Source organism: Cyclopterus lumpus, chromosome 3, assembly GCF_009769545.1.
Source record: "Cyclopterus lumpus isolate fCycLum1 chromosome 3, fCycLum1.pri, whole genome shotgun sequence".
NCBI lineage: Eukaryota > Metazoa > Chordata > Actinopteri > Perciformes > Cyclopteridae > Cyclopterus > Cyclopterus lumpus.
This window is the reverse complement of record NC_046968.1, coordinates 46,686-70,824: the sequence shown is the minus strand read 5'-3', so window position 1 is coordinate 70,824 and position 24,139 is coordinate 46,686. Positions and strand designations below refer to the sequence as shown.

At 42.5% G+C, this 24,139-nt stretch overlaps 1 protein-coding gene across 1 annotated transcript in view; it reads left to right on the top strand.

Annotated features, from left to right (window-relative positions):
* The window catches only part of cemip (cell migration inducing hyaluronidase 1), a 133,924-nt gene that overhangs the window by 93,752 nt on the left and 16,033 nt on the right, over positions 1-24,139 (top strand). The window contains exons 12-19 of the mRNA XM_034525649.1: positions 3,514-3,683; positions 3,963-4,172; positions 5,017-5,222; positions 14,380-14,449; positions 15,292-15,420; positions 21,406-21,491; positions 22,122-22,253; positions 22,509-22,544. Coding sequence (XP_034381540.1) covers positions 3,514-3,683; positions 3,963-4,172; positions 5,017-5,222; positions 14,380-14,449; positions 15,292-15,420; positions 21,406-21,491; positions 22,122-22,253; positions 22,509-22,544 — 1,039 coding nt within the window. The remainder of the gene's footprint in view (positions 1-3,513; positions 3,684-3,962; positions 4,173-5,016; positions 5,223-14,379; positions 14,450-15,291; positions 15,421-21,405; positions 21,492-22,121; positions 22,254-22,508; positions 22,545-24,139) is intronic.

The window sequence follows — 24,139 nt, the reverse complement described above, 5'->3', positions numbered from 1 at the left end:
GTCTGTTCCCATTGCATCTACTCTGCGGCACACAGTCATTCGACAAAGGCACAGTCTTAAATTTCTCCGCTGCGTTTTTGTCCAGCATTGTCTCCGCCAGCACAACAGCGGCTGGAAGGAGCAGGTCTTCGGCTACAGTGAAGTTTTTTTTTACTTTAGCTATGAGCAATGAGACCGCATAAGAGGCCTCCAGGCTTTGACTGATGTCATGGAGACTTTACGCATTGTGTCTTGAGATGACCTGAATTCAGAAAGTTTCCTCTTAAAAAACTCAGGGGGCTTACCAGCATGATTAGCGTGTTTGGTCTTGAGATGCCGCTCAAGGTGCGCTGGCTTCATGCTACTGTTAGCTTGGGTGGGTTGCAACTCGTGGAGGTAAATCCAATCAAAACATAGTCGTCTGAAAACTGACGGAATTTTGCCGTCTCTGGTTTCGCCTTCTTTGGCACTCGACTCTCTGTGTTTTCAGCAGCATTGCCGCTACGCTTCAACCACGACTCCATTGTTTAAGTTTTCAAGGGGCCAGTGATTGGCAGGTGACGACAGGTGTTGTCAAACCATCCTGATATGGGAGGGATGCAGTTTTTAAGGATAATTACTTTAAATAGCCTACTTAATATACAATTAAGTTCATGAACTTTTTATTGATTATTAATTAACTATTGTTTACTAAGGATATATAATACATGATACTAAGGATTTTTGAATGGATGCTAATTTTAAATATATTTTACATTACATCTCATTTAGCCTACGCTTATCCAAAGCGACTTACAATCATGTTATATTCAGGTCACGGTTAAGTGTCTTGCTCAAGGACACATCGACTAGGGCAGGGATTGAACCGCCAACCCCCTGATTGAAAGACAGACCTGCTAACCACTTACCCACAGTCACCCTGTTCTAAAAAGTCTCACATACCTTCACGTACCCCCAGGCCCCCATTTGAGAACCACTGGTTTAGACGGTCAACATTTTTGTTTATGGTGATCGTTGGGATCACTGATTCGAAACCGGCTGCTACCTGATCTATTAGTTTGTACTCTTCTGGCACTCCTCTGGGTACTCCTATAGCGTCAGAATAGATTGGAGAGCCCGCTTTTAGGTCAAAACTCCTTTTCCTTTTTATCCTTTCATCATTTTTTTTTTCTTCATTCTTTTTATCCTTCATTCTGCTTCCTCTCTCCACATACCATATGCTTTCCCACTTTCTCTCCTTTCTCTCTTGGACTTCACCTTACATTCTACTGCTTTGTCTTCCTCTCTCTGTTCCAAACACATTTTTAATTACTCCAATCCCCCCTTTGAAATAGGAGCTAGACACTTAACCCTGAATTGCTTCCCGTAGCTGTGTCTGCGGTGTATGAATGTAACATGTGAAGTGTATTTGAGCATGTGTGTATCTGGGACTAACTTGACCTCCGATGTGTGTGCAATTCTCTACATGTTCTCAGACCTTTTTATTCTGTGTGGGCATCCAATCCGTAGCCTCAATCCCTGCTTTCACCATTGGACCCATGTTCTTTGCTCCGCCCCCACTCTGGACCAACACTGTGATGTGTGGGGCTGAGGTGTCACTGAGTGCATAACAAATCTGCAACTCTGGTGTCAACTCTATAGCCGCTGCTCCTCCTTGCTTCCCTGCATAGACCTCCCGAGCCTTCACAGTTGGGTTTCCATGAACCTCACTCTCATGTTCCAGGCCTTCCCACAGGATCTCATAATTCTCTTCTTGTATCAGGGAGTAGTTAAAGGTACAATGTTTGTGGGTCCCCTGGTGGTGAGTACAGATGCAGGACCTTGAACCTAGGTCCCCATTGCTGGATTGTGTCATGCAGATGTGTGATGTCATAATCATCCATTCTGCCCCACCAGACCTCTGCTTCTTTTTCTAGTGTCTATTTAGTCTCCAGTTGAATCATTCGGTGACTGTTGTAACGTGGTGCCACAGACCACTATTGCCTTGTGGCTATGTCTGTGTGTTGGGTGCTTGTTATGGCGGGGGATAGACATTATTGGAGTACTGAGGCAGTCCCTCACCGTCCAGTGGTGGCACCCCCATAAGCCCTGACACATCTACCATTTTCTTAGTTTCCCCCATATCTGAACTGCTTAGGGAGGTGTGTTTGCGGCTAAAAAACTACAGTGTATAATGCCCAAAACGGCCAAATTCAACAAATTATTGCAGCGCCCCCTAGTGTTCAAATCGCACAAGATTTACAGGATGCAATGTACAGTCCAAATAGTGTTGAAGTTATGAGCATTGAAAAAAAAGCCCCTAAGAGGTTCATTGGGCCATAGATCGTTACCACAATGAAATTAAAAAAACGGTTAACATATTCTAGGTGATCTGGCTTCAATTATGATCGATAGCAATTTTGGTATGAATCGGACTAAGCATGTAGTAAAGGCGGCCAATTATGTCTTTCTCTTAAAATTCAAAATGGTGGAAAATCTAAGTAGGTGGAGCTTAGAGGTCTGTTTTCCTTTCTGTATGGAGCTTAACATTTTGGTGTTGAAAATGATTTCAGCATTGAAAACAAAACCGTGACAAATCGAAGCCACAACTTTTGAAAGAAAAACATGCCATTTCTTCCCCCAAATGAAAAGTTTAATTTATAAGGGTTAATACCCACAGTTGTTATTACTCAAAATGTACTCTGTTGATATAAGTCATCCAGTGCTAAGCACTTCATAGAAATGTTTCATCCTCGCCTCTGGCAGTCAGGAAGGATGAAATAGAATGAAGGTTATGGATGTAACTACGGTTCTATGAATCCTGGATGACCGCCAGAGTTCTTGGTCACTCGGAATCTCGTGATTTCGCGAGAAGATACCCAGTGTTAAGCACCGCCTCTGGCGGTCCTCCAGGATTCATAGAACCGTAGTTACAGCTGTAACTTTAGTTCTATCCCCCTTTTTTATTCTGCCTGTTGCGCTGAATACAGGCAGAGCCCTGTGTCCTGTAACATCCCAAAGTTCTCAGGTGACATTAAAAACAGGATCAATAAGATGATCAGAAAGGATGGCTCAGTGATTGGCCTTACCCCAGACTCACTGGAAGTCACTGTAGATGTAGCGGAGCCAAGTTAAAAACAAGAAGAGTTAATAAGGTGCAATGGAGAGATGACCAGGTTAAATTCATAAATTCATCCATAACTAGAGAGAGAAGAGGAGATAGGTGCTCAGTGTATCCTAAAACATCCCCCAGCAGCCTATAAGCCTATAGCAGCATATCAAGGGGCTCGACCAGGGCAAACCTGATTCAGCCCGAACTATAAGCACTATCAAACAGGAAAGTCTTAAGTCTATTCTTAAATGAGGTGACTGTGTCTGCCTCCCGGACTGAAAGTGGAAGCTGGTTCCATAAAAGAGGAGCTTGATAACTGATACATATACTGTATGTTATGCGTCAATGTTTATACTAGGGTGACTCTGTCTGTTCACTATAATTGTGTGTGTGTCTGTTCACTATAATTGTGTGTGTGTGTGTGTGTGTGTGTGTGTGTGCAGGTAAGGCCCAGTTCATCCACATGGGTGGGGAAGTGGACGGGGTAGACATGAGGGCGGAGGTGGGCCTGCTGAGCCGTAACATCCTGCTCCGTGGTGAGATGGAACCCGGCTGCTATGGCAACGAGGCCTGCAAATTCTTCGACTTTGACACTTTTGGTGGACATTTGAAGGTACATTGTTCTCCCACTCTCTTTTTCTTCCATCACACCGTAATCCGTACCTCCCATTCATTATTCTTTTTTCTTTCAGTCTTCCTGCTAAATATTTCTCGGTCTTGCTTCCTCTCGGTCTTGCTTGCTACGTGTGTGTGTTGCTTCTTCTTTATGCCACCCCATTCTTTTCAGTATCCCTTCGTTTGTTCTGCCAAAAGAGTAGCATCAATTATTTGAGTGATGCATCACTTGATCACCCTGCAAGAGTGACTGAAATATATCTTCTGTCATTATCAGGTGGAGCGGGGCTTCAGGGCAGTTCATATATCTGGGGTGGAGCTGAAGCACATGGGCCAGCAGACAATGGGACACTACCCGATCCATTTCCATATGAACGGAGACGTAGACGAGAAGGGAGGTTACGACCCCCCGACTTCTGTCAGTGATCTCTCCATCCACCACTCCTTCTCCCGCTGCGTAACCATCCACAGCTCCAATGGACTGCTGGTCAGTTAAGGATTTTTATTCTTTTTTTTAAGGGACATATTTAAAGAAAACATTCAAATTATTTGCTTCCATGCTGGGAATTTGCTGGGAAGATCGATACCACTCAAGTCTGCACAACACATATAAAGCTACTGCCTGCAGACAGTTAGCTTAGCACACAGAGCCAGGCCAGCTGATTCTTCCTGCTTCATATTTGTCACTACATGTGATCTACACTGGCACAAAGACTTCTTTCCTTACACAACCATTGTAAAATACATCAAATAAATGAATACATTCCTTCCAAAAGTAAACTTCAGAACATTGTATTATCACAGATTAATATATTCAGTCCAATGAAAAATGCTGTCAAAAAGAACTGCATAATGCCATTCATGTGTGGGGGGAGCCAGCAGGAAGTCAGCCGGCGCATCCAAGGAAGGACTCATTCTCATCCTCTGCAGCCAAAAATTTGGAAACATTAAAAAGAAAATTCAGTAAAATGCTCTGGATGTTTGGGGCGCCATCTTAGAAAACAGTATCCAGTCTCTCAAGCAATGATCTGTGCCCATAGGATGTCTACTCTGAAGTGCTGTTTGACAATTAGCCTTCGTCATCACCGTGACCACAAAGATTAAAACATGGATGAAGGGGCTAAAGAGGAACCACCCAATTATCTTAAATAATAGTGCATGAAAGTCTCTTTGCACCACTTTCTGTTAAGTGAGAGACTTTAATGGCCTGTTGGGCTCTTTGGTGGCAATTATTTCTTCAGTTAGATTTGTTTTAGATTTGGGAGGGAAGCTTTGCTGTAGTGTGACATACTGTCAGTCTGTCATCAGTAACATGTCCATTTTCCTCCCAGGTGAAGAATGTGGTTGGCTATGACACACTAGGCCACTGTTTCTTCACGGAGGATGGTCCAGAAGAAAGAAACACGTTTGACCACTGTTTGGGTCTGATGGTGCGAGCCGGGACTCTGCTGCCTTCAGACAGAGATAGCAAAATGTGCCGTGACATCACTGAAGGCACCTACCCAGGATATGTGGCCAACCCACGGCAGGACTGCAGGTAAGAAACATACAGAAACCGCACACACAACAAAGAAAAAAACTATAAATCACAGCAAAGTAGTTTTTGCGAACAGATTGGTTCGAGCCATTTCAATCCGGTTTCCCCTCACAGCAAAGCACTGAAACAGCCCTTCTCAAAGTCACCAATGACCTCCTCCTCTCCTCAGTCTCTGGCCACCTCAACATTCTCATTCTCACTACTACTCACTCCACTCTGACCAACTGCCTCACTGACATTAAATCATGGATGCAAACCAAATTTCTTAAAATCAACTGTGATAAATCTAACATGATCATCATCGGTCCCAAATCCGTCACAACATCTGCCTCACCATCGACAACTCCACTCTGTCTCCCTCCCCTCACATCCACAACCTTGGAGTCATGTTTGACAGCAACCTCTCATTTGAACATCACATCAAACAAATCACCATAACTGCCTTCTTTCACCCATCACTCTCCTAATCTGCTGCTGTACCTCTGATCCATCACTTCATCACCTCCAGAATCGACTACTGCAATAGTATTTTTTATGTCACATCCAAAGTGACTACCAATCATGTTACATTCATACACCGTAGAACAGCTACAGGGAACAATTCAGGGTTAAGTGTCTTGCTCAAGGACACATCGACTAGGGCGGGGATGGAACCGCCAAGCCACTGATTGAAAGACGGACCTGCTAACCACTGACCCACAATCACCCATGAACTCCAATACATCCAGAACTCTGCTGCTCGTCTGCTCAACCACACCCGCTCCCGTGATCACATCACCCCTGTTTTCAGAACCTCCACTGGCTCCCCGTCCCACAACGGATCCAATACAAAATCCTTGTCCTCACTCACAAACAAAGCACTCCATAATCAGGCCCCCTCCTACCTCACAGACCTGCTCCACCACCACACTCCATCAGGCCCCCTCCTACCTCACTGACCCGCTCCACCAGTACTCCATCAGGCCCCCTCCTACCTCACCGACCTGCTCCACCAGTACTCCATCAGGCCCCCTCCTACCTCACTGACTTGCTCCACCACCACACTCCATCAGGCCCCCTCCTACCTCACTGACCCGCTCCACCAGTACTCCATCAGGCCCCCTCCTACCTCACCGACCTGCTCCACCAGTACTCCATCAGGCCCCCTCCTACCTCACTGACTTGCTCCACCACCACACTCCATCAGGCCCCCTCCTACCTCACAGTCCTGCTCCACCACCACACTCCATCAGGCCCCCTCCTACCTCACAGACCTGCTCCACCACCACACTCCATCAGGCCCCCTCCTATCTGACAGACCTGCTCCACCACCACACTCCATCAGGCCCCCTCCTATCTCACAGACCTGCTCCACCAGTACAATCCTCAAGTGACACATCATTAGCAGCACTTTTCTTCCGTTCTAGGCTTTACCAGGTCTCTTCATTTCACTGCTGAGGTAGTATAAATGATAGATTTTCCTTTTTACATTTCCAAAAGTACGACTAAAATCTCCAAAATTGTAAAGTTATCTTTTTAGTTTCTATTTTTATTTTTATTTTTGAACACTTCTGGACATATGGGGGACAGGTGGCTTTCATCATGTTGACTAGAAGTGTTCACTGAGTCTGTCATGGCTCACTCGTAACAGATTATCGTAGGAAAAAAGAGTAAGAGAAAGTTAAAAAAGAATATGAAATGGTTCTTGCATGAGGCCCATTGTGTCTCATTTGCTACTGCATAAATATTTCTTTTGTTTTCTCACAAAAGAAATGTATAAACATAATTAGCGTTGAATTCCCGACAGATGCTTTAAAGGTTGTGTGTTGACAGTAAGAGAACTGGGCGACCTTCATCATTAATGCATAAACCTGGTCTGAGGTTGAGGCTTTGTTCGCAGAGTAAAAACTAATTTAGGTACAAAGATATTGATCAATTTGTGGGTTACATTTTTGAATGTACGGTTTGTGGAGGATGGAAGGAGAAGACTCAAGTCTAGTCTTACTTACTTTTTAAACACTTATCCACAATGATCTTTTTTGACCACATCCCAGATTATTAAATTACCATTTTCTTAAACTTGTTAAGAGTGCATATTTTCCATGCATAGGAGCTGAGTAAAGTTGGATATAGATTGGGAAGTACATGACGTTGAGTTTTTTTTCAAACCAAATCCATCATTTTAAATCAAGGTATTGATGTGTTTCATTTTGTCGCCTTTCAATGGAGTCATATCATTGCATTAGGGTTGTCTGCTAGAAGCACCGTTTCACCACGTCACTAAACTCTATTCGTTCGTTCAAGTGCAGAAGGAAGTTACACATTAGCCTAAACCCAACCCACACTCGTATGCCATACCTTCAAACAGTCCTTCTGGCCCAAGGCAGAACAATCCTCACTGCAATGGTTTAAAACTGAAATTGGTCCTCAAGAAGATAGCAATACACAGGGTTCGTACGGTCATGGAAAACCTGGAAAAGTCATGGAATTTGGAAATGGTTATTTTCAGGACTGGAAAAATTAAATCCCAAAAGTTTTGGAAAGGTCATGGAAATTTGTTATATTCATATGTTCATTTACAATGAGTTTGAAATAATTAATATGCTTTTTAAAAAAAGATGCTCAAAATATAAGCAGGCATACGCTCTCATACTCGCGGTGCAAAAAAAGAGGCGGCATTAACGAGCCATGCTAAAGGAAGCAGACATCAAAGCTACAGCTACCCCATCACCAGCTAGCTCACCACAGCGGGGACAACTGCTACACCGAGCAGCACGTCTCTCTTTTCGGTAACAAGCAGGCGTCGATAACCGATGCTGTAACGAAAAGTGAAGTCCTAACTGCCAAGGTTATGTGGGCACTGAAGGTTGACAATTCACACTATTCTTTTAAATTATCCAAAGATGCCAGCCTGCTATTTCGATGAATGTTCCCCAATAGCTTGTGGCGAAATTAAATGCGCATATCTCTGCTCGTTGGGGCTCGGTCCTTCACTTCAAGAGTTTCACGTTGTCCAACGTGTTGAAGCAACGGGCCGACGTCATTCTATTTGACCAAAGCCTGAACCACTATTTAAGGTCCAAACAGATGGATTTGCAAGTAAGGAATAAACATTTATATAAATGTTTATTCTTTTAATCAAACTATTATCTCATTCATTTGTGTCATTAAAGCGTGTACTGTATGCTTTGGAATTCTCATTGTTAGTTTAAATACTACATTTTCTCACTTTATTATGTATACACCAAGATTTCACAAAATGTTTGGTCATTGAAATTTGTTTTATAGTCATGGAAATCCATTGGTCAAAATGTGTATGAACCCTGAATACAAGCCCACAGACACACACCCTGGAGCCTCACTTTGTTAGAGAGCTTTTGTATTTAAAGAATGAAGATGCAGCTCAGACTATAAAGCAGCTTAAACCAGGTCACATTACTTTTTATCTCACCACACTGCCTCTGCCTTCAGCTGCTGAGCATAGCCAAGGTTAGGGATGCATAATGGCGCACACAGGCTTTCACTGATCTGGAGTCATCCACCTGCTCTCCAGCCTGAGGGACTGCAGGGATTTTCTGTTCCCAACGTTAACCTCTGTTTTCCTTTCATGTCTTTGTTTTGTCCTCATCTCCGTCCTCTTCTAATGTATCCAATTATAACAGCCTGGTAAAACACAACGCACCATAATCCTAATGAGGCTTTTTGTCCAGTTTGTCCCGATCATTGTATTCTATAATGATTTCCAAATCTCAATGTATTTATAACTGTGGTGTACAAATTCCAGTTTAATCAAACATGATTGCACTAACAATGTTCCCTACTATACGATTTATGGTGATTAATTTCCAGTCCGCTCTCATGCTCCCTGGTGTCTCGTTCTGTCTCTTGTCCAGACATTGTTGTGTGTGTGCGTGCGTGTGTGTGTGTGTGTTGAATTAAAACAACAATACATTTCAGTCACATCTGCCAAGAACCGGAGACATGTGGTCTGCATGAGTAGGATGAAACATTAAATCTGAACCAGATAAATGTAATGGGCCTGGGCCCAAACGTTTTGCTTAATTAATGTGTGTGTGTATGTGTGTAGCACATTAACAATACCTGATGCTATTGCATGATCGCTAAAGGTATTGCTGTCAGAAAATGTGATTTAAAATGTAGCTAAATTGTATTTATTTTCTTTTATTTATTTAACCTGGGGTAATCCTATTCATATTTTTAATCACTTTTAAAAATGGTTCCTGGTCAAGATGGCAGACTTTTAGAATCAAATCAGCAAAAAATGTAAACAACTTCAAATCATAAAACAAATTTGAAAAAAGAGACAACAAACCAGAAAACAGCATCAATCAAAAAAGGAAATAATCTAGTTTAAAATGTGTGTGTAACTCACACCAAGATGAAGGGCCATAAACCTTTTTGCACTTACACCAAAAACAGTATGTGACCTAGCGATGACGTACCTAATGTGTCTGCACACTTGGAGGTTGGAGCTAAACGCAATCGTCAACGATGTGTGTCCATATGTGTTTGAATGGTTAGATTAGTGAAACTAGTTTGGCTCTGGTCCATCAGTGACAGAGCAATATTTTAATTGCATCCAAGCGATCATGAATTTACGGTTAAAGACCACCCCCTGCTGGTGTTAACGGTGTGGTCACCGTGCACACTGCCTTGGTTCCTCCGATGCAAAAATATGAATGCTCCCACACAAGATGAAAAAAGACTACATCAAGTTTCTCATCAATTGCAGTTCAACTTATGCTCTTTATCTGTCAGCTGCATAGTGTGTGTGTGTGTGTGTATGTGTATGTATATATATATATATATATATATATATATATATATATTTATATATATATATATATATGTGTATGTATATATATATATATATTTATATATGTATATATATATATGTGTATGTATATATATATATATATATGTGTATGTATATATATATGTGTGTGTGTATATATATATGTGTATATATATGTGTATATATATATATATGTGTGTATATATGTGTATATATATATATGTATATATGTGTATATATATGTATATATATGTGATGTGTTTCTCTCTCTCGTACCGTCCACCATCTCAGCTCACTCACTTGATTTCTCACTTTTTCTCTGTCTTTTTACAATGAGTCGGGAAGTCGAAAGCAAAGCCAAACTTTACTTTTAATGTCAAACATAGAGAAATGCTTGCCATTCATCCTAAAACGGTGCAATGTCGATCCAAGAGTACTTCCTTGTTTCATGTGTGTGAAGCGGTACGAAAGTTACAGATGTAACTACGGTTCTATGACCGCCAGAGGCAGTGCTTAACACCGGATGACTTATATCAATAGAGTCGCAAGGAATCCCAAGTACCTACTTGTACGGCTCAAGCAGAGGAACTTGGCCGATGAACCACACCCAGTGGATGAGGGGTGGCAGCGTTCACTTTGTAGTAGCTGGTGAATGTGCTTGGCACATTTCTCCCATGACGTGGAGACACTACTGGTAAAATGGCACAGCCGTTCGCCCTGTATGCACAGGCAATGGCCTCCACTATCCAGTGGCACAGGTGCTGTTTTGAAAGAGCACAGCCCTACTTAGGTCCACCCGACCTAAACTAAGAAGTAGTTTGTCAGCCTTTTAATGGCCTCCTTCACTTGCATTGACACCTCTTTGGTCCTCATGCTGAGAGTTCCCTGGACCAGCTATTTAATGCAAATTTAACATTTTGAAATAACGAGGGAATAGGCCCTACTTGGCCATTTGTCCAATTGTCCATATAATTTTGAGCCTCTGAAAATGTGGGAGACTGTAAAAATGGCAGTTAATGACAGTTAATGTCATATTGTTGTATATCCATTGAAAGAAAGCTGTAAGTCTACACTCCCCATGTTCACCCTGAAACCCCACCGGGCCACGTGAGAGGGAAGGCGAGTGGTGTCCAGTGCAGCCTGAAGCCGGGATGGTGCACAAATCAGCCAATCGTCCAGGTATGGCAGTATCTTCACGCCCTGTGATTGCAAGGGGAAAAGGGCAGCAGTAGCAGCTTGCGAACACTCGTGGGGAGAGGGAGAGTCCGAATGGAAGCACCCTGAACTGAAAATATCGTCCTTGGAAGGTGAAACAAACTAACTTTGTTTGACCTGGCTGAAGGCTATGGGCCGGCGTCAGAATGGAAGCTTGTACCCCTGGGTTAAGGTGTAAACCACCCAAGGGTCTGAAGCGTGAGCTGCCCAGTAGCTGATATGCTGCTGGGAGAAAAAACGACAGCCGGCCTGGAGAGCTCAGTTCCTGGCCCCCCCTGCCTCTAAAGGCTTTAGGGGGGCGACTGTTAGTCCCCAAGTTCGGAGGTTGCCTAGGAGGCACGCCAGTAGAGTCACGTTGGTATCAGATCAGTCTCTCAGCGGGGCGCTAAGGACAGGGGTGAGTGTGGGCTGAAAATGGGTCTTGTCACTGCGAAGACCAGAGAACTGCTGCCTGGTCAGACTAGCTTGAACAGTCCGCTGATGCGCCTGTAGAGCAGCTGAGCGACCAGTCCACCCTGGACTTGGGTGGAGGGTGAGGAGAAGCGACTTCATCTGAGCTAGCCGCGGTCAGCAGATCCACTCTAAAAGACAGCATGCCGGACTTCGCCCTCCAGGGGAGAGCCCCCACGGCTGGATTCAGCTGCCCTCACGGGGGAGGTTAATCTCACCCATCAGGTGTTCCACCTCGGCCAGTCTATCTACCAGACCTTACATGGCATGATGCCGCACTTCACACACAGGTTCTCCAAGAGGCCTTCACTCCAATGCTTGAGGCAAGACAAGAGGGACAAAGGTCATGACCGTCTTCAGATTGGACAGGAAACATACAGATCTTACAGCTGGTAGAGCCATGAACCCTGCATTTTTTAATGCAGTCTACTAAGTTAGTCTGCGCAGGTGTGATCTGCTGACTCCTAGAAAACAGACAGAGAACAGTCAGTGAGAGGGGAGCAAGAACACGCTTCACTCGGGACGGCATTCATCCCACTTGGGATGGAGCGCGTCTCATTTCTGCAAACTTGGCCAAGTTGATTAACAGACTTAATCCATGACCCAGAGTTCAGATCAGGAAGCAGAAGCAGAGTTGTAGTCTTCCACCCTTCTCTGCACTTCCATTCGAGCAGTTACCCACCCTTAACATTAACTCTATAGAGACTGTGTCTGTCCCACGGCCACTTAAATTAATTTAATCAAAAGTAACCAGAAGAGGAGTCATACAAAATAACCTCATACAGGTTAACATCACTTCTGCAACAGTGCAACAAAACAGGATAATTAAATGTGGACTCCTAAATATTAGATCTCTGTCATCTAAAGCTGTATTAGTAAATGATTTAATATCAGACAATCACATTGATTTATTGTGTCTTAAAACCTGAAACCTGGCTGAGCCATGGAGAATAGGTCAGCCTAAATGAATCAACTCCTCCAAGTCATATTAATACTCACATTCCTTGAGGCACCGGTCGAGGAGGTGGAGTAGCAGCCATCTTTGACTCAAGCCTATAAATGAATGCTAAACCTAAATTAAACTCATTTGTAATAGTCTCATTATGGATGAATTTAAATCTAACATTGCTAAATTTACTTCCTCCCCGGACTTCATTTCTCATAGGGTCCATTGGACCTGGCTTTGTCTGATGCCTCCTGCCTGGTGGGCCGGCCTCCTGCCATGGCCCTGCTGATCTTCCCTTTTTTCCCTGTGAAAGGGTTTTTTCTTTTTTGGGGGGAGTTGTTCCTGATCCGATGTGAGGTCCTGGGACAGGGATGTCGTATGTGTACAGATTGTAAAGCCCTCTGAGGCAAATTTGTAATTTTGTATATTGGGCTATACAAAATGAACTGAATTGAATTGAATAAATGGGTGTGAATGGATCAACGATGGCATGTAGCGCTTTCAGTGGTTCGGAAGACTAGAAAAGAGATCTACAAATACAGTCCATTTACTTCCTACAGTAACTGTACTAATTCTAGTCATTCATTTAAACTGGGGTTCGGCTGAAGCTCATGTGGTTATCCCGTAACCACTAGGTACCCGGTTCGTTTCCCGCTCTCCCCATGTCGAACTGTCCTTGAGCAAGACACCCAGTGCCCAGTTGCTCCCCGGGCGCTTCACTGCAGCCCACTGCTCCTTAATAACTAAGGATGGGCCAAATGCAGAAGAATTTCCCCACGGTGATTAATAAAAGTGTAAATTATTTTTTCTTTCTTTCTTAAACATTGTCCTTTGTACACTAACTAGTACTAATCATTAATTTATCATCATCCTACAGTAACTTGGACTAATACTAATTATTCATCAGTGATACAACTTAAAAGAATTTGATTAAATTCTAGTGTATGCTGAACTGAAACCATCCATCCATCCATCCATTTTCAATACCGCTTATCCTCATTAGGGTCGCGGGGGCGCTGGAGCCTATCCCAGCTGACATAGGGCGAAGGCAGGGGACACCCTGGACAGGCCGCCAGTCCATCGAGGGCACATGTAGGGACATACAACCATTCACTCTCACATTCACACCTATGGGCAATTTAGAGATCAATTAACCTGCAGCATGTCTTTGGACTGTGGGAGGAAGCCGGAGAGCCCGGAGAGAACCCACGCTGCCACGGGGAGAACATGCAAACTCCACACAGAAGGACCGCTCCGACCGGGAATCGAACCCGCGGCCCTCTTGCTGTGAGGCGACAGTGCTAGCCACTACACCACCGTGCAGCCCATCTGAACTGAAACCAAAGCAGTTAAAGTAGAAACGAAAAAACAATATCTGATGGCTGAATGGCAGACTGCTTAAAGACACTGTAACATATGTAACAGAGCTGTCATTACCTGATGATTACTGATAACCTAGGTATCAGTAATGGCTAGGTTTATCTTGAGATATAAGACATGGAAAAACGTTTTTTATATCCAGAAAAGATATTCCTCAAATGCTTTTACATGAGACATAGTCCATTTGTTTACCAACAGCACTGTTTTCAGTACAAAAGCTCAGGTCAGTTCCCCTCCCTCAGTTACTGTTATTGTGTGGAGTGGCAGTGTTCACATGTTCTTTCATTACCTGGTTTAACTGGTTTAAACTATTTGGGTGAAATCCAATAACCAAATTATTTTCTCTTTTTCCTTTCCAACACTTTGTATAGCGCCACTTCAACTTTCTGGATTGCCAACCCTAATAACAACCTCATCAACTGTGCTGCTGCAGGTTCAGAGGTGAGTCCTCCCCCCAATCTCTCTCCAGGTGGAGGTCTGTCTCATTACTACGGTGTGTGTGAAGGAAGATTTTCTCGGTCAATCGGGAGAGGAGGAATGAAGTCTCTGAATCAAAGTTGCCTGTATCCATTTTAGTTATTGCAAGAAGGAACATTATGACTCAGTTTGTCAGGGCATTCCGTGAAACACAAGATTCAATGAAGTAAAAGTCACACCTCTACTGATACAACATGAGGGTTACGCCCCTAAGCCTCGGTCAAACAAACAAAAAGTGCTGAGTCTGGTTTGTACGGGAAGTTCCCTCTCCTTCGTCCGGAAGGGTCAGCGGCTTGTTTTGATTAAGACCCAGAGACCTTGTCTCTGCTTCCCCTCTCCCCCAGTGTGGTATGCGATTGATCTTAAGATCATCACCATAGCTCTATTTTCCCATCACATGACACTATTATGTTTTCCCGTTACAGGTGCCAGGTCAGATTAATGGCTGTGTACTCCTATTAACTTCAGAATCAAGCAGACAACAGACGCAGGCACTGCCGTATTTTCACTATGATAGTGCCAATTATGATTGTACTTCTGGGAATGTTACAAGGATACGTCAGGTGGAATGGAGTCTCATTCATCTCCGCCAATCTATTAATGTATCTAATTTGCATACGCGTGAAGAACAATAGAAAAAACGGCAGGCTGAAAAAGTGAAAAAGTCTAGACTGTAGTCGGATTGGGAGTGTGGGCGAAACTACATGAACAATTTGCACAGGTGTTCTATTGTTATACATTTATAGGAATTTAAAAAACTTAAGTGTTGACAGACCGTTTTTATATGTTTCTGTGTGATCTCTCAGGAAACGGGTTTCTGGTTTATCTTCCACCATGTGCCCACCGGGGCCTCAGAGGGGCTGTACTCCCCCGGACACACTGAACACACACCTATGGGCCAATTCACTAACAACAGAGCCCATTCCAACTACAGGGTGAGTCTGCGGATTGACTGCTGCCAGGGGAGGAAAGGGTCTAGGACTATACTGTACTTTCAGAAAAAGCCAGATGTGGCTCTAGATAGAATGCATAATGATCAAAAGATTAGTTAAATGTTTGGCCTATTTTGGCACAGTTTATGATATACTTATTTCAGGAGCTGAGGTTAAACTTCCAATTTCAATAAAAAAAACTCACATTGTTTCATGCCATATGCATAAATACACAACAAATTGATGTAGTGCCTTTAGAGACATTTTTGTTCAGGAGTTGATTGGCACCAATCCAAAGCTAAAATGAAAGTAAATATTGAACTTGAATTCAAAGTGGCAAAGGATCCCAATAGAAGGCTGTTTTTCTGCTGGATGTGGAAGGAGGTAATAGAATAATATACTAATTGATCATTCTTTCACTGGAAATTCTAGGTTATTTTTTTAACAACTGGTCTGTGATTTCAGACAGAAGTAGACAAAGGCAGGCAGGTCCCCTTTTTTGCCATTGCCATTCTTCCTTAGCGGTATTTTGTGCAACTAAACCAACTGCAGTGTGTCAAAAATGTGCTTCTTGTTTACAAGGTACCCATCTGGACTCTAACTATAGCCATTCAGCTATACACTTAACCCCAAGCAGCTCCCGCCGGCACAGCCTACATCAACAGGCCGGAGCTGGGGTTTGAACGCCTATCCTCTGATTGAAGGACGACCCTGCTCTACCACTGAGCCACACTGAGTTTTACTGCCCTCTTGTTGTCAAATATTCCTTAATATATCCCTTTTTTGTTAGCCTGGCTAACAAAAATGACAAAATGAAACAAATTCACATTTCTGAGATTAGAGCAGCTACTCAAAGCTACTAACAATTTAGAACCAGAGAGAGGAGTAAACAGGTCAGGGTTAGTAAATATCTTTATTAAATTACCACAAACACTGACAGGACCACAACATCTAGCAGGATATTCACTGATCTCTGGTGGGGATGAGTTCCTCTATCGTGGTGGATCAACCATCTATTCAATTCAATTCAGTTTATTTAGTATAACCCAATATCACAAATTACAAATTTGCCTCAGAGGGCTTTAAAGTCTGTCCACATAGACATCCCTGACCCAGGACCTCACATCGAATCAGAAAAAACTCCCCAAAAATAACCTTTCACAGGGAAAAAAGGGAAGAAACCTTCAGGAGAGCAACAGAGGAGGATCCCTCTCCCCGGATGGACAGATGCAATAGATTACATGTGTACAAAATGAACAGCATTACAAAGTTACATAAACACATTACATAAATATGACAATGTATGAATGGAACTCCAATCCATGAAACAGAAGGAGATAGAGAGGAGGGGGGGCGGGGCGCATCAGCAGGGCCAACGCGGGAGGCCGGCTCAGACATCAGACACCGCCAGGTCCAATGGACCCTATGAGATGTGAAGTCACAACGACTCCGGGGTGGAAGCAGAGTTAATAAGGTGCAATGGAGAGATGTAAATTCATCCATAAGGAGAGAGAGAAGAGGAGATAGGTGCTCAGTGTATCCTAAAACATCCCCCAGCAGCCTATAAGCCTATAGCAGCATATCAAGGGAATCGACCAGGGCAAACCTGATTCAGCCCGAACTATAAGCACTATTAAAGAGGATAGTCTTAAGTCTCCTCTTACATGAGGTGACTGTCTGCCTCCCGGACTGAAAGTGGAAATTGGTTCCATAAAAGAGGAGCTTGATAACTGAAGGCTCTGGCTCCCATCCTACTTTTTAGGACTCTAAGAACCACGAGTAGCCCCGCATTTAGTGAGTGCAGCTCTCTAGTGGGGCAATATGGTACTACAAGCTCCTTAAGATATGATGGTGCATCACCAATCAAGGCTTTGTAGGTGAGGAGAAGAATTTTAAACGTGATTCTTGATTTTACAGGGAGCCAGTGCAGAGCAGCTAATACAGGAGTCATGTGATCTCTTTTCTTAGTTTTTGTGAGTACACGAGCTGCAGCATTCTGGATTAACTGGTGGGACTTAAGGGACTTATTAGAGCAGCCTGATAATAAGGAGTTGCAGTAATCTAGTCTCGAAGTAACAAACACGTGAACCAGCTTTTCTGCATCTTTTTGGGGTTAGATGTGCCTGATTTTTGAAATGTTACGTAGATGAAAAAATGCAGTCCTTTTTTAACGTGGGAGTTAAAGGACAAGTCTCGGTCAAAGATAATGCTGAGATTCTTTACAGTGGTGTTGGATGCCAGGGCAATGCCATCTATAGAAACCACATCACCAGATAATTGATCTCTGAGGTGTTCAGGGCCAGTAAAATAACTTCAGTTTTGTCTGAGTTTAACATCAGGAAGTTGCAGGTCATCCATGTTTTTATATCTTTAAGACATTTTTGAATTTTAGCGAGCTGGTTGGTCTCCTCTGGTTTGATCGATAGATATAATTGAGTATCATCTGCATAGCAATGAAAGTTTATGGAGTGTTTCCTGATAATGTTGCCCAAAAGAAGCATATATAAGGTAAATAAAATTGGTCCAAGCACAGAACCTTGTGGAACTCCGTGATTAACGTTGGTGGTCATTGAGGCTTCATCGTTTACAAATACAAATAGAGATCGATCTGATAAATAGGATTTAAACCAACTTAGCGCGGTACCTGAAATGCCAATCGACTCATCCAATCTCTGTAATAGGATGTCACGATCAATGGTGTCGAACGCAGCACTAAGGTCTAATAATACCAGTACAGAGATGAGTCCTTTATCAGCACTAAGGTCTAACAAGACCAGTACAGAGATGAGTCCTTTATCAGCACTAAGGTCTCTGCTGTGGTGTTTTCTAAATCCTGACTGAAACTCCTCAAATAAACTATTCTGATGTAGAAAGTCGCACAACTGATTTGCGACAACTTTCTCAAGGATCTTAGAGAGGAAGGGAAGGTTAGAGATTGGTCTGTAGTTAGCCAACACCTCTGGATTAAGAGTGGGCTTTTTCAGGAGGGGTTTAATTACAGCTACTTTGAAGGAATGTGGTACATGGCCTGTTAGCAAAGACTCATTAACAATATCCAGCAGAGAGGTGCCAATTAAAGGCACCACGTCTTTAAGCAGCCTCGTTGGCATGGGGTCTAAGAGACAGGTGGACGGTTTAGAAGTAGAAACCGTTGAGGACATTTGGTCTAGGCTAATGGGAGAAAAGCTATCCAAATAAACACCAGGGCATACAGCCGTTTCCAAGGCCACTCCTCTTGATGACAGATCGGCAGTGGTTTAGGGCAAGAGATCATCAATCTTGCCTCTAATAGTTAAAATCTTTTCATTGACGAAGTTCATGAAGTCATTACTACTGAGGTCTATAGGAATACACGGCTCCACAGAGCTGTGACTCTCTGTCAGCCTGGCTACAGTGCTAAAGATGCTTTCGAGCTTTCGTGAAGTTTGCTTTAGTTCGCGAGTCTGAGGGTTCTACCAGGGAGCAAACCTCCTTTGCCTCACTGTCTTTTTCTTCAGTGGGGCTATTGAGTCTAGTGTCATTCTCAGTGAGCCTGTAGCACTATCGACAAGATGATCAATCTGGGACGGACTAAAGTTAGCACAGGAGTCCTCCGTCACATTGAGACGTGGTATTGAATCAAATGCAGAAGGAATCGCTTCTTTAAATTTAGCTACAGCACTGTCAGTTAGACATCTGGTGTAGAAACTTTTGACTAACGGTGTATACTCCGGGAGTATAAACTCAAAAGTTATGAGGTAATGGTCTGACAGAAGAGGGTTCTGTGGGAACACCTCCAAATGCTCAATGTCAATGCCATATGCAAGAACAAGGTCGAAGGTGTGGCCAAAGCAGTGAGTGGGTTTCTCTACTCTCTGACAGAAGCCAATCGAGTCCAACAATGAGATAAATGCAGCACTAAGGTAATTATTATCAATATCCACATGAATATTAAAATCTCCTACAATAATAACCTTATCAGTTTTAAGGACTAAACTTGATAAAACTCTGAAAATTCAGATATAAATTCTGAATATGGACCTAGTGGCCAGTACAGTATAACAAATATAATTGGCTGTAATGTTTTCCAGATTGGATGTGAAAGACTGAACAAGGCTTTCAAATGAGTTGTAGTTTAATTTAGGTTTAGGATTCATTAATAGGCTTGAGTCAAAGATGGCTGCTACTCCACCTCCTCGGCCGGTGCCTCGAGGAATGTGAGTATTAATATGACTTGGAGGAGTTGATTCATATGTCATTAGGCTGACATATTCTTCATGGCTCAGCCAGGTTTCAGTAAGACACAATAAATCAATGTGATTGTCTGATATTAAATCATTTACTAATACAGCTTTAGATGACAGAGATCTAATGTTTAGGAGTCCACATTTAATTATCCTGTTTTGTTGCACTGTAGCACTAGTGTTGTTAACCTGTATGAGTTTATTTTGTATGACTCCTCTTCTGGTTACTTTTGATTTAATTAATTTAAGTGGCCGTGGGACAGACACAGTCTCTATAGAGTTAAGGTTAAGGGTGGGTAACTGCTCGGATGGAAGTGCAGAGAAGGGTGGAAGACTACAACTCTGCTTCTGCTTCCTGATCTGAACTCTGGGTCATGGATTAAGTCCGTTAATCAACTTGGCCATGAAATCTTGTAGAAATGAGACGCGCTCCATCCCAAGTGGGATGAATGCCGTCTCGACTCATCAGATCAGGCTTTCCCCAGAAAGTCTGCCAGTTATCTACGTAGCCCACATTGTTTGCTGGGCACCACCTGGACAACCAGCGGTTGAATGACGACATGCGGCTATACATGTCATCATTGATCAGATTGGGGAGAGGGCCAGAGAAAACTACGGTGTCCGACATTGTCTTGGCATAAGTACACACCGATTCCACATTAATTTTAGTGACCTCCGACCGCCGCAGTCGGGAGTCATTACCGCCGGCGTGTATTATAATATTACTGTAACTACACTCATCTTTAGCCAGCAGGTCCCTGGCTTCCCTATCTTCTTGTTTCTGACTATGAAGCTACCTATAACCAGAGTGGGTTCCTCAGCGGATGCGTCGCTGAGTGGGGAAAACTGGTTCGAAACGTGAAGAGGTTGGTGGTGCTCAGTGGGCTTCTGTTTAGACTTAAAACTCCTTTGAACAATTCTACTGAATATCTATTGACCTGGTTTAGACAAATCAACTTAAAAACGCCGTAAAGACAGTGGAGATGGTTGCGTACTTCATCCTGAGTGACTCCCTGTTTGACGCTGTGGAGTCCTTCAGCTTCCTGGCTCCATCATAACCCAGGACCTCCAGTGGGAGCTCCTTCAGCTCCATCACAAAGTTTACACTTCTGCTGTAGCTTAAGAAGTCCAGCCTGTCAAAGACAATGATGGTGCACTGCCATAACTGAGTTCATCCACACCTCCTTCATTGCTATCTGGTACTACTACCAAGGACAAGGTCAGACCACAGTGTATCAGTCGCTCTGCTGAGAGGGTGATTGGCTGAAATCTGCCCTCCCTCCATGACGTTGTTTGGACCCTGAGGCGGGCAAGAAAGATTGTGGCTCAACCAATTATTTTTCATTATGTCTCTATACGATTGCACTGTGTTTATTGTTATGCACCAATCACCAAGTTAAATTTATTGTGCAGACATACTTGGCAATGCATCGTTTCTGATTCTGATTCTCTGCTACTGCGTCTCAATTATTCGATAAAGAAGACAACAAACAACACATTCTTGTCACAATGGAAAATAACACTAAAATAATTGTTTCAGCTCAACCAAAAAGTCTGTTATTGATTTAAAATTCTAATAACTTGAGTTGTAAGCTTGATGAATGAATATTCACTTTCACAATTTAACATGCATGTCGAGAATCTGTTTATAACAATAATCTGTAAATCAAACTCTTGAGTGTCAAACCTTTTTCTAACATTACTTTATGCTTTATTATTTGTATTTGGTGTCTTGACCATGTAGTTTTTCTTCTTTCTGCTCCAGGCTGGAATGATCCTTGATAATGGAGTAAAGACCAACCAGGCAAACGACAAGGACAAGAGACCCTTCCTGTCTCTGATTGGAGCTAGGTCAGACTGTAACAAACACCCTGTATGACAAGCTGATGTCACATATCATTTAGCATGATGGATTGACTGTAATGGTCATGTTGCCTGTTGATGTTTTGAAACAAACAAATGTTGGTATTATAATAATGGAATTGTGATTCCATATTATAATACCAACATGCAGGTGTCACTTTAAATCAAGTTGAAGTGTGATTACCTTTTTAAAATCAACTCAAGTAGAAGTGCAAAAGTAGAACACCAGTCTTTGGAATAATTAGTTCCCATGTGGTCAGTGTGATGAAACAGATGTGTCATCTTGACCTCATCATTTCAATGTAAATAATTTTCTGAATAAAGGGTTGGAAATTAATGTTTTTTTCGATTGATTAATCGATTAATCGAACAAATAATCGACAGATTAATCGATTATTAAAATAATCGTTAGTTGCAGCCCTAGTTGATACATTTGTGGTTTCAAATTGAACTCTACAAAGTGTATTTCAATCAGGGAGATAAAGAAAGGATAATGTTTATGTTTGCAGCGCTGCATATACAGCACATACATAAGTTGGCCTATACAGTGCATTTAAATACAATACAATTACAATTGTGTCTGTCGTCTCTTCTCTTTATGTCTGTTGAATTGTTTAGGTATGGCCCCCATCAGGATGCTGATCCCTTCAAACCCAGAGTCCCTGCTCTAATCCACCATTTTGTAGCCTATAAGAACCAGGACCACGGAGCCTGGCTGAGAGGAGGGGATGTCTGGCTGGATGACTGTCAGTGAGTCGGCCTACTGCATTGATCCAGTGATAGTGATGTGTATTAATTAGTTGAGTGAATACTCACTCACTCAACTAATGTCTAAGGGAAGTTTGGATTGCATTATTTAGGATACCCTTTTTATTTTTTTATCATCCAAATTTAAAAGTGAAAAATTCATCCTATATCTAATAATAACGATCACCTTCAGAGCGTGTATTCACTGAAGACCTCACTGTCCTCACAGTAATATTATTTTCTCTTTTTTTTTTTTAGATTTGCTGATAACGGCATTGGCCTCACTCTGGCGAGGTAAGAGCCCCCAAAAACACAACATACATACACACACACTATGATTTTTATATGTCAATATAGCCAAAAAGAGCTTTAACATGGATTTAAGTACTTACCAGTTAACCTCCGGGGGTCCTAGGTGTTCATAGGCAGATAACCGTGAGGCCGGATGCACACAGGTGCTTAAAAGGTTCCGTTATTTAATTTAAGACAGAAGACACAGGCTTAAAAAATAATTGTCATGCAGCATAGGTTGTGATTTCCTGACCTTCAAGGGAAATTTATCAACTTTATGTGGATGTCCAAAGATGGTAAATGTAGTCCACTTAAGAAATAAATTCCCCACTGCTGCTATATTGATGGAGAAATCTAATATCTCCTGCTGCGGTGACAACATCCAACAAAAACAGCTAATGATGACATTCATTCATGTAGAATGATTCCATTTCTGCTAGCATCGGTGGGAAAATTTGACAAAAGACTGTTTTTGCTATCGGCAGCTCAGATTCTGGAGGGTCCCCACTAGTCATATCCTATCTATAGGAAGAGATAAAGTTGAACATGTTCCCTTTTTAGTCCATGGGTCAAGCTCCAAAAACACTGGATCCTGGAATTCCAATAATGCAACTGAAAGACAGATGTCTTTACATTGTATTACATCTCATTTAGTTGACGCTTTTATCCAAAGCGACTTACAATCCTACACCGTAGACACAGGGTTAAGTGTCTTGCTCAAGGACACATTGACTAGTGTGGGGATCGGACTGCCGATCCTCTGAAAGACGGACCTGCTAACCACTGACCCACAGTCACCCCTCTAGACATCATAAGGCTGTATTACGAGCCTTGACGGGTAAACTGATCTGGTTCCCCTTTACTATCGTGGGAGCTTGTGTTATACTTGGTACAGATAAACAATGCTACACAGGGACATATCAAAAGATCTCATGTACATAGGGCATCCAGCTGAAGCTATCTTACCTAATAGTTTAATCGTTTTAGCTTCCGCTAACTGCAATGAAATCAGATGGTAGACAGACTTGCTGTACATTTCTAAGTTCAGCCACACATTGTGGAGTCCAGAGAACACTGCAGAATGCTGTGATGCTGCGTTCATTATTCAAAATGGTTTCAGCTTTCTCATTTTCCAGTTTAGTGACTTTATCACTAACTACTTAGAGTTTTAAAATAATTTAGAAATATCACTGGAACAGACTCAACTTTCCAATTTGATTATCACAAAAATGTATCTTTTTTATCAGTGTACCTTTAATACAAACATCATACTGTAGAAACTTTTGATCCTACTATAAGAAATCTTTACTATGTGGTGCAGTGTCAATACACTTTTCTCTGTGACTTCTCTGAGCCTCAGGTCATCTTACATTAATTTCAAAAGGATTGTAAATGTTTCTTAAGCTTCATAGATGTTTTCTAAAAACACCTTATCTTAAGGTGGCTCTGTGCAGACATCCGTGGAACATGGTAATCGCCATTTATCAAAGAAGTTAGAAGTGGTCATAGATTATAAAGTGTCTCCTACCCACTCATTGCATTACTCACTTAGCTGACACTTTTATCCAAAGCAACTTACAATAAGTGCATTTAACCAT